Source organism: Triturus cristatus, chromosome 10 (assembly GCF_964204655.1).
Source record: "Triturus cristatus chromosome 10, aTriCri1.1, whole genome shotgun sequence".
In the NCBI taxonomy this organism is placed as follows: Eukaryota; Metazoa; Chordata; class Amphibia; order Caudata; family Salamandridae; genus Triturus; species Triturus cristatus.
In genome coordinates, this window is record NC_140593.1 from 1,143,421,985 (window position 1) to 1,143,434,070 (window position 12,086).

The 12,086-nt window shown below is 40.8% G+C and overlaps 1 protein-coding gene across 4 annotated transcripts in view; it reads right to left on the reverse strand.

The window, feature by feature from the left end:
* Positions 1-1,623: 1,623 nt before the first annotated feature.
* UBFD1 (ubiquitin family domain containing 1) overlaps positions 1,624-12,086 on the reverse strand; it is a 47,715-nt gene continuing 37,252 nt past the window's right edge. For all 4 annotated transcript variants that reach the window (XM_085629492.1, XM_085629490.1, XM_085629491.1 and 1 more), the window contains one exon: positions 1,624-5,363. In XM_085629492.1, the coding sequence (XP_085485618.1) occupies positions 5,253-5,363 (111 nt within the window). In that variant the 3' untranslated portion in view covers positions 1,624-5,252. The remainder of the gene's footprint in view (positions 5,364-12,086) is intronic.

Here is a 12,086-nt window from a genome sequence, read left to right on the forward strand (position 1 = left end):
TTGAGCTAGGCAAAATATTTTGAAATACAATGCTCCAACAGAGCATATGAATGTGCAAGTTCTAAAGCAGAACGAATTCTAGAATATGGTGTTACAATGCCACCAGAATTTGCTCCCCAGACAGAGTCCAGAAAATGGCAGATTTGATATTAAGTTTCTTGTATTGAGTGTAATTAAAGAAACATAATGCCAAATTCTGTTTGCAACTGATACCACCCTCGACAGCACTCGTTTACTTTTTTAAACATCATTTAAACAGTTGCGTCTGTTAGGAGACTGAACAAAACCACTTCCAAAGTGGCTAATGATTAGGTTTTTTTTGCAGCTCATACCAACTCAGTGTCAATAAGTATTATAAAGAGACCATCACTGCCTTGGAGTATTTCAGTTAAACAAGCTTAACAAAAATCCTCCTCATCAGCACTTACCAGGGAAGGTCCTTTCAGGAGCACTGACCGGGACAATGAGATCTACATATTCCAACCTCATTTTGCAGAGCTCTGAGGCAACAACCCTTCAAGTCACTCAGCCATCCGAAAGACATCTTCTAACCAATATCTCACAACTATTAATATTATAATAAGTCAGAAGGCACCTGGTCGTACTTCAACGTCTTCCACAACAGATAGTCAGATGTTGAAAACAGCCAGCATGTTGACTGAAGAACACGAAGATGGTGAAAACACCTCCAAAAGTGTCAGGAAAAAGGCTCCTTCCTACTTGAAAAAGCAACATTCTACACTATTGAACAAGGACATAAAATTCTCTTAAGCTAGGAGATTTCGGTCCAACAACCTTTAAATGTATAGTAGTATTCTGAAATTACTGGTTTAGTAGGCGTTTTGAAATTACTGGTTTAGTAGATGGGTGAAAATAAATTAACTTTCAGGCTCAGTTGTGTATAGCAGGAGTGCAACAACTACTTGAAGTAGAGCAGGATTCAATTTTACTGTCATAATAGCATACACAGACAGAAAGACTGCTTATGTAATTATTTCAGCAGAGTGAGTGTTTTCTAATGTATCTTAATTTTTGTACTAATTAGTTTAATTAGCATAGTGTATATGTATATAAAAGAAACAGAAAATGTTGCTTCCTGTGAAGCGTTTTGTCTATTAAAAAAATATTTAAAATTGTATACATCTAAAAATGTGTTCTTGTATCGTGAACATGCATTGACATATTCTACTAGATTATAAAGAATCACATGATGGAGAAATGGGTACAGAATGTGGATATAGCAGTCAATGCACGTTCAACTCCCTAGGAGTAGTAGATAAATGGAGCAGCATATTGGAGATGATATGAAGTGTTTGTGGTAGATCATGAAATCTGGTATGGTCTGTAGCTGGAAAGGCAAACGCTTTGGTTCCGTCAATTACGGAGAGTGGCCATCCTAGTAGTACAAATTAAATGACAACATACTATGAATAATTTCTACTTTTTGTCTACTTACTTCAGTAATGCTCACACCAGGTCATTCTAGGAAAATGGAACTAGATGAGATTAAGCTCTTAAAACACAGACGGGTACATAAAGTAGCACATTGTCAGAAACCACACACTGAACAAGCAGCAGCACTGAGAAACCACATTGAGGATATGTCCAATGGAAACAAGTAGCTTTTTGGTTAAATGCTCTTTTATTATGTGTTACAAATTCTCTTGTGACTGTCATGCCTTTGAAAGTTGCTGGACTGGCAAATATAGCAAACTGAATTCCTCCTTTGACCCACAGAAGAAATATGGCATACCACCCAGCTCTGGAAAGGCTTTCCTGCCAGGGGCAGAGAGTATTTGGCCATGTCCTCATATTATTAACTAGCCTTCTTCTGATAGGATCACCACACAGCTTGTGAAGGGGGTTCAGTGTCAATATCCATTCAATCCTTGACCTCATCGCAAGACCGACAACTTGAGTGCCAATAGTGCAAACAGTGACAGTGGTTTTAATATGGACACCTGTCCATTTGTAACTGTACTGAGACCACCAACTCATCTCACATGGGGTCACTGTGTGGCCACAAATGTTAATGACTTTCGGTCACTACTAGCCTGAGTTAGGATCAAATGAGCAGCATACAGAAAGATACTGTATAGGTCCAACCAAAACGAGAAAAGGCTCTGTATATCTGTACCATCCCCCATTCAGTTAGAGGTAAAAGATGCTCTCATGTTTTAATTTCCTACCTTGTCCAAATCCCCCATGTTGTATATATTCCTCATATCCAATCCTAGAGGTTAAACACTCTTTGCCATTCTGTTAAGGCCTCTTGTCCTTAAATGTTGTGATGACAGTCTCATAATACTCCCTTCATGTAGCTATTCTTCAGGTGGAAGACTCTACCGATAGATCTGAATTTCATGAACAATTTCATCCCAAGGCTGGAAAAACTATTTTAGAATCAAACACCTAGAAGTGAAAGGTTTTGCATGAATCTTTCAATCTGCAGAGCCCTTCACATTTATATGAAAAGATCTTGATCTCCTAGTCTTTCCTGCAGAGGTGAAAGGCTCTATATTAGAACCTGATTGGCTTTCCACTGTGTTCCTTATCCTCAAAACATTTGACCATGGTCTTGAAAATGTAAGTTTCCCTATCCTTCATGCAATCAGTAGCTACAACTGAAAATACTGACATAACTCTTCAATATTCAAAAGTAAAAAACAAAACCAAAAGGGTGAAAGTTGCATTGGCCCTTCACTCACAAGGAAATCATCCCCTTCAGCAGCTAGATTATAGCGTCCTTAAGACAGCCAGTCCTAAACTTGTACACAACACGGACTGTAGACAGGAATTCAGTTCTTGATGTAGTCCAGTTATCAGCACTAGGGCCATTCGATTACAAATGTGATGGGATATGCTTCTCTATTCCAATCTACTCTAAATTCAAGATTGTTTTACTCTCGCAGTACCCAAGGGATTCACTTGTACCGGTGGCTCAGTATCTACTTCCATCACTCAATTACCAGTACTGGCAGCGGAAGGCCATTTCCCCCTACATACATCCAAGCCTACGAATCCTAGTGTAGAATGCTACAAAGCCATCCAGCTCCAGAGGTGAAAAGTTTATACCCAGGTTGGACTCTAAAGGCTCTTGACTCCAAAGGATAAACTTAGAAGGCTCACTATTTATATTAACCATTTTAGGTATTAAAACACGAAGCGGCCAATGTTCAGTCACTTTTGCCATTCAGTCTTGAAGATTATTTAACAGGTTTATGCCAATCTCACCTGATCCATACAATCCCAAAGAAGAATTATACTTGCCAATGCCCATCTTGCTGCCATTATATACTAGATATTAAAGGATTTGTGAAAGAGCGTCAACTGTTAGCACACCATTTACAGAGGTATTAAGTTCTCATACCCTGTACCAACCCCTTGCCACTTGGTACTAGAGGTGAAAAGTCGTCTCTGTGGAAGATACCTATGTGTGTGTGAACCACGTTCCTCATCATTATTCTTTCATACAGAGTCCTATGATTGTATGAACTCTGCCTGGCACTTGTCTGGTGCTGAGGTCATAATCATAGAAGCAGCTCTATGAAATAATTAATACTGGGGAACAGAATATCAATACTGAGCCATCCAGTGAAGGAAATGAAGTACAACGTGAAGCCGTTGCAATGCTTGTTCCAATTAGAACTGGTGAAATTCTGCATACTTGAGACAATTCCATAAGCACTGTAGCCCTAGAACTGGAAGACTGCAGCAATCAAAGCAAATTTCTGTCCAATAGATCCAAGGCTCTTAAATCCTGTGCCAATTAAATCGACCATAGATCCAAGGCTCCTAAATCCTGTGCCAATTAAATAGACCATCTACTCAGAGTTGTTACAGGAGTTGTGTGAATCACCCATGCAGATATTGCAGACATTCATCAAATCTTTTAAGTAGTCGTACATTAGATCAGACTTGTTTTAAACCATACATAGGCACATTTAAGAAAGTGGGAAATGTTAAAGCTTGAAGATGGTAGGGTCACCATCAGCCCAGAATATCAGGTGGTTCCACAACCTGCACACGTTGGGACAATATTCAACAGCATCTGGTGTTTAATACACTTACCATCCATTGCCTATAGGTTCCCCTGGAAGCACAGAAAGCAGGGAGGGCAGCTGCTAGTCTCAAACGGTGTTCTCAAAGAAGACGGGCCAGGGTGAAAAGATCTGTGCGTATGATATAAAGCCTGGGGTATTCACCAGAGGTAAAATAACACAAACGTGTCACGGTGATAAACCCCTGGATATTCACAGCTAACGTGATTCTAAGATGGCACATTCCTCAAACGTTTGCCCCTTTTCATTTAATAAGTCTCCTTCACATCAAGTACAATGATATTTGCAAATCTCATTGGATATGTGCTCAAAGAGTCCGCAAGTGAAAGACACGGACACTCTCTACACACCCTCCCTCTAATCAAGTGAGATGCCCAGCAGGGACATTGGATGACAAGGGCTGCTCTGAATCAAACTTTAGCAGGTCTGCTTCGCCTCTTTTGGGGGAACAGGAGGTTAAGGCAAAAAAGGAAAAGAGATCTTCCTATTAGACATCCCAGCAAAACAACCACAAACTGCAAACTCAGGTGCTCCTCAGAAAGAAAGCTGTGGCACTATTCAACTGTTCAAATGCAAAACCTCTACCCACTGTCGCTGAAGGACAGAAAGAAGCAAAACCAAAAAATCTTTGGGATTAAAAAGCATAGTAATTAGTTCACAAAACGTCTTGCTACATAAGCAGGCACATGGCCAGAAAAATTACTATGGCTTGTGAAAGATCAAGGTATTTTTAAAAAACATTTTGTTAATATGGAAAGTGCCAAATTAAGTTAAACAACTTGCAGTGCAACTAAGAAAATATTTGTCTTCTTTTCAAATCCAGTTAAAAAAAAAATATATTTTTGTAATTTTGTGTCTCAAAACTTCCTGGAAGAGCTATTTCTTATATATATGTTTTGGCAGAAGATTCTTATTTTCTCATGAATAACATTTTCTGGATAAAGACTGGTTTCCTTTGTCTCTGAATACACCTGAAGCGGACTGCAGAACATTTGTTTTTAAGTTAAAAAATGAACTAAGAGTGGCCGGACGTCACCTCTGGCTCCCATCAATGTCGCGTGAAGGGTCAACAGTGTCAAAGTTCTATGGCAAACAGTGCCTGGATCCTCTAGGACCAGGTGATGGCAGGTCGTCCCCTCCTAATGTCCTGTTGTTTAGGGTCCGTCTCCTGCGCCAGAGGTGAACATGACTTCAAAAATACTGCCACTTGCCCAGGACGGTGTCCTTGATAGCGTCCACATACTGTGTTGGTACCCAATATACCCAATAATAGGAGGCTTCCGTCGGACCCAGCTGGAACGCCTGAGGACATCAAAATAAGACAGTATTAAAACAGTAATGCATGCTCACATGAATTTATATTCCCACAATTAAAACTTTTTTTACTTTATAACAACCACTTTTTATTCCCATGTTTCAACTTTTTGCAATGAACTAAAACAATCTTTCAAGTTGGTTTGCTCAAAGGTGCGACTTTGGCAGATTATCAGGCTGCGGTCACAAAACTCGTACTAATAGCATTCTATGAGCTGTAACAAGAGTGGGCACAATGGCACATATTCACATGCAAGGGCAGTGTTACATGAAGATAACAATTTTGGTATTACAGTTTTCAAACCTCAATTTTGTTAATTCCTCTGAATGTTAGTCACCAGTCGTAATGCCAGTATTTTTTTAGCCCAACAAGCAATCTCAGATAACCAACTCAGACACATGGGGCTGGAGTCATTGTGAAAGCTTGCAAGCGCCAAATTGGAAAAATCCAGAACTAAATACCAAGGCACTACTTAGTAGAAGGGCAGCTACCATACAGCAAAGCAGCGGGTCTAGCAATGTCGTGCTCCTGAAAAGGGAGAATAAAAATAAAAAGCAGATGCATAAAAACATACTACGTGTGAGACTTTGGCAGGCAGGCATGGGGGAATCCCAGCCTCTCAAACACTAGAGATTGAACCGAGAGGACCTAGGGGAGTGAAAGCCCTTAAGAAAGACAGAAAGTTGAACACTAGCCATAATAAACAATCGAACGCTTTCAGCACAGTAGTAGGTAGGGGGCTTACACTTTAGAAAGCCACAGAAGAGTGCATGACAATGGGTGAATATAACAGGTGGATCTTTTGTAATGTGAGACCACTCAAATCGGAGCAAACAAATTATGACCCTTCTGGGACATAATTAAGCGGAAGAGGACATATTCTTTCTCGAGTAAATGTCCAGGATGATACCCAGATTGTGCTTAGACCAGACAGATACCTGGATTGTTGGCCGGAACATTTCAAAGGTCCCTATGTGAAATGGCTAATCGGATCGATTCCATTTCCCTCATACCCAACACAGACAAGACAGAGTTCATGGTCTGCGAAATTCCTTCCGTCTAAACCTCAAGTTGGTAGCTGGCTTTTCTTCGGATCGCCTCCTACTGCTGTCACCAAGTTATGCTATCTGGGCCATCATCTTTGATGAAAAATTTATTTTGGCACACAGTGATAAGCTCCACCTCTAATTGTTTGTTTATGTTGTATGTGATAAGAAAAAAGTATGCCTAGAAAATTTTAGGTTAGATTATTGTAATTTGCTTTTTGTAGGTTTTTTTTTTTTGAAACCGTTTATTACAAAATTCAAAAAAATATACAAAGATGGGCCTACAACCTTCAGGCCGGCCGCTAGCAAGCAAGAGGAGCATGTGATACAAACAATAGCGCGCATGCCGCGGCAAAGGGAAATGCACAGGAGTTAGAAGCGGTGGTAGCCACACCATCCGGACCCCACATAACGGTTTCATTTTAATATAAATAACAACAAAAAACAAATCCACAAGGCAACCCACAATCGGAAACAGCAGCATGTGCTCCCCTAGAGGGGGGACCCTACCAATCCATAGGAGTATCAAGGGGGGGAAAGGTCAAGACGGGGATTAGGTGGACTCAGTGCCCGGAACCGGGGAGATAAACTGGCTAAGGGGAGGGGGCCGGTGACGGATCGGGCAATAACGGCGGGGTACAGATTCCCCCGCGGTAGGCGTTCCAGGGGCCCCATACGTTCACCCATGCCCCAGGCTTACCTCTCGCAACATACACCACCTTTTCCCGAAACATGCACCAATCCATGTTATCCTTCCATGCCGAGACAGTCGGCGACCTCTGGGAACCCCACAGTTGAGCAATGTCGCGTTTGGCCACCATATATCCCAGAGTCACCCACCGCGTCTGCGGCGCTTTTTGTAGGTTTAACGGATTGTTTATGAAGCACTTTACAACTTATTCAGAAGAGAGCTGCCCGTTTAATTCTTGTTCTGTGCAGTGAGATCACGGTCTCTGCCCATCTTCCTTGATGACATTGGATTCCTATGCACAAATTCTCTCGAGTCTTTCCTCTAACAACTACACAGCCACCCTTTTTTCCTTCTGTATCCACTCAAGGACTGGTCATTTCAGCCTTCTTCACTGTGTAAACGTCCCTAAACTCAGGAAGGCCCCGATGGGAAATCATGCCTTCTACGTAGTTACTGCCAAAGCACAGAACGCCGCCTTTAAATCTCCTACCTAAAAACACACCTCACCAAAATGTGTATATTGTCAAAAAAAATCATCTATTCTTCAATTAACTCTTCTTTGACTTTTCCTTAGTGGTATTCCTTTTAGCGCCAGGCCACCTCTTTACTGGTAATTTCACACTTAGGGGATTTATGGAGAATGAATGAAATCAAGAGATTCACCTCCAAGTAATACTTCTCTTCAGATAAAAATAAAGAAAAGGGTGGGTATGCTTTTTGTCCCCCACTTAGACTTACATTAACCTGTATCAGGCAAGGAGGGTCGCTGGCTTCTACTGAATTGGCAGATGTGGCAGAGAACAATCTTGTCGATAGTGGTCTGTGCACTGAATCCGAGGAAACATATGATCCAAAAGCTGCCAACTAGAGTAAAAATGCCCCTTTGTGGTAAAGCAGATGGAAATGGATGGATGTGTCACTGGACTGATCACAGTGGAAGGGAGTGGAGCACACACAGAGAAGGGAACAGATTTTGGCCTAGTATACGCCTTGACAATGAGAGGCGGGGAAGAGACAGATTGTACACATCAGCCTTCTTTTAAGCCTTATGCCTGAATAGTTAAGATGCATTTACATCAAACGCGGGCCCCCCGCTAGATGAGGTGACACATGGGGTTGATGCTGTTTTATCACGCTCTAATGACTCAATCCCTGACGTGTAGGGGTAAGAGCAGCGACAATCACAAAAGATCTGGGACAGCGGTTCAGTGATTTTGATTCTCTAAAAAAAAAACCTCAGCAAAAGAAGCCATTCATTCCTAAATTAGAGTTTGTCCGTTTTAATAACACTGGGGAATACGAGCTACCCAAGGTCTGGTTCTCCTTCAAGGTAGCTGTAATGGGTATGTGTATCGCATAGATGGCTAGACACAAGAACAGGGAACTAACCATACAGGGCATACTGGGCTTCATGAAACCAAGTAAGGCAGAATCCTGCAAAGAAGACAAAATTAAATGATCTTTGAAGGAGGAAGCAAAGCTGGGTAGTTGTTAGCGGCAACAATTAGAAAGAAACATGCTAAAACCTATATAGGCAGTTAAGGGGAGTAGATGGACATAGGAGGAACAGGACGTTAAGTGTTTTCAGGCAATGTTATCAGAAACTATACACGAAGAAATCACTGATGCAGAGGCTATCACAGAATACATTCACAGGTTAGCCGTGACACCCGGACAGAAATGCAAAGGGACCAACTAGTGCAACAGATCACTTTGGAAGTGAGAAAGAGCTTAAACAATCAAGGACCCTGGTATCTAATGGCTATGGCAACGCCTTTTACAAGTCTTTCTGGCTGAACCTAAAAGGACTAATGCCCAACTATTTGACACATATGCAGACATAGGTGTAGTGACTATTTCAATGACAGAGATGACAGTGTTGTCATTAGTAACATCAGGCAAGAACCCAGACAAATGCAGTTCATACTGTCCAATTTTCTTCCTAAATTTCAAAGCTAAAATGTTTGAGAAAATTCTGGAACTTGGCATTAATTAATTAATGTCCAGTTAGACATAGTAGCATTCATACCGAAAAGATCAGTTGGGGACAATAGGAAAAGTGGTTCACCAACAGATATAGCAAACAAGCATAGGAAGAACACAATGTTCTTTTTATTGGATGCCGAGAAAGCAGTTGATAGAATGAAGTGGACCTTTATCAGGGTGCCACTTTTGGCGTGGTGTTTTGGTCCTTGCTTCCCAAAGCATGGTTCGGACTGGATAACCTGCACCCAGATAAGAGTAAACAAAAAGTATTAACACGGGGTCACCATAGAGCAGGACATGAGGAAAAGCTGCGCTTCCTCGTGCGCTCAAGGCCTTTCATGAATAGGGTCTGCAAACTAAGAGACATTGCGGAGGTGAAACTTGGGCTTGATGACCTTAACCTTACTGTCTATGCAAATGATGTCCTTGAATCTTTATCGAACCCAGCTCTAGAGTTTGCCTCGACAACAGGCAACCAACACTCTTAGAATGAACCAGTGTTGGCAATGTGGCCGGATGGGTACAATTTCTCAAACACTCTCGGACTGTACCAACATTATATACATAAGCGGACTGCTTCAAATGAAATGAAAAGTAACTACTTACTCTTTTTTATTAATTTTCAGCTTTTATGTAAATGTCATAGTGGAACAATAACAAAACAGTCATCCAGTTGGTAATCATGTCATGCCTGGACTATGGTAACAGTCTTTATACTGGCTTATCTGATGCAACTGCAGCTTATCTAAAACAATGCTAAGAGATTGCTATAGCAATCCCTGACCATCATTCACTATCTAAACAATTGCATGCTCTGCACTGGCCTCATGTGCAAAGGATATGCGTTTTAAGGTTCTTTGTATACATCATGGAGCTCTCTCAGATAAAGGGTTTCCGATATAAGATCTCCGCTTCCACATGCCTGGCAACTGTTTAAAATAAAACAAAAAATAAAACAATAATAATAAGCTTGCCTGTGTGGCATTAAAACCTGAAATGCGCTTGATCAGATCACGATCACTTTGCTTGATCTTTAGGAAAAGAAAATACCTAAATGCGCTTTTTCAATTAATTTATATTAAGCCATATCACTCTAAGGTTGTTATTCGTTTAATAGAAGTTCACCCCTTAGGGGGTATTTACAACATACGGGTAATTAATTATAGGCTTAAAAGTCACCAAAACCCTAAAAGTATTTTTATTGGGATGGATGCAAGAAGAGCCCTTCTGGACCAACAAGGGAAGAGGGGTGTCAATCTTTCATTAAATTACTATTATTTTCCGTCAAACTGACCACACACAATCAGAAATGGCCTAGAAAAGTTGTGGTTCATTTTGTTTGAGACTAAAACCAATAGTGGACGCCATGCAAGGAACGGATGCAGCGCTCTCTATTTTATGAGGACCACTCGATGTTTTGTACCAGACTACAGATCTGCACGTCCACACTAACCTAATGTGACATTGGGATTACATGGGCAGTGGGAGCATCATTTTAGTGAAAGTAAAAAATATGCAACAAATGATCATGATGAATAAAGGAGATTGTAAAGGATCCCAAAAGCAACCATACCAATTGGAATATTCAGAAATATTCCCTAGTGTCTCAATGTATAAGAAAGAAAAAGTTACTTATCTGTAACTGCACTTCTTCAGCATTGGTGTCTTTCTTTGTTCACATGCTTGAATACTGCTCAGACGTGAGGCAGGGAACGATCAGTAACCAAGGTTTAATAGCAGTGCACCTATACACAAAACACTGGTAAAGCCATGGACAACATACAACCAATCCACCCCATTTTATGGCCCAAGCTTCAACCAGTCAGAAGGGAAGGCACCCATCTCTATACCCCTTACAGGCGCCAACTACTAGATTTTCAGAAATTAAAGAACACGCACGAGCCTCATTATAGAAAAGGATGCGAAGGGGGCTCAACTGAAATCTATGAAACCTACTGAATGCTTGAAGAACTGCAGTTACAAGAAATTGGTTGTTTCTTCTTTTTCAGGATTGGCCTTATACAGATTGACATGCTTGAATATGGGAGTTTAAAAGAGTCATCCTCACGGTAATACACAAATGTCCATGTAGAAGGCAGGAATGAAGCTCACCTTATGGAAACAAGATTCTGCAGAAAAGTCTGACCCACTATCATTTCTGACTTCAATTTCATCGGAGTGTAGTAATGTCTGGAAAATACATGTGTGACCTATGTTGCAGCATTACACGTGTCAATGCCATCCCTCTGGTAGAACAAGCTCATACTGTCCCTACAATAAGCCTGTTCGCAGTGAAATGACCCTGTGTCATGCACAAGACAATCCATATGGGAAGATCTCGTTGAGACAGGAGATTTTCCTTACTGATATGTCCAAATGTTACAAGGAGCTGGTCCACCAGGTGATAGTTCTCTGAAGATAGCATTTTAGACATTACTTTGCAACTAGAGAGTGGAATGTTCTTTGTCACTGTTTTGGAAAAAAACGTTGGCAAAGCCATCTGTTTATTTAAATTGAACAGCTGCACCCTTGGGATATGTTTAGGATTTGTTTGCACACTGTCTTTACAAAAATGTCTACAGTTGTAGTTGTGCAGAAATACTTCATGAAAACAACAAAAGACTGGTCAGGCCTCTTAGATAATAAGAAAAGTTTGAAAAAATGTACATTAACTGAAGAATACCAGAGTCCTCATTGAATCAGCCAAAAAAGATAAGTTAAAAACGAATGAGATGATGTATTAACTGGATCAAGATTTCTACCCAAATGTAAAAGCTGTTCCAAGTCATTCCATAGGAGCTCAATATTGAAGGTGCTCTAGCCGCTGCTAATATCTTGTACGTCATCCAGAAGATCTAAAGCACTAAATTTGAATTCCCGGCAAGCTGTGAGAGGCAGGAAGGAAAGATTGTGATACACTCCGAGCATTGTGCCAAGACCGGAGAAGTGGATCGGTTTAAAATTGTACAGGTGTCTGAAAAGATAAC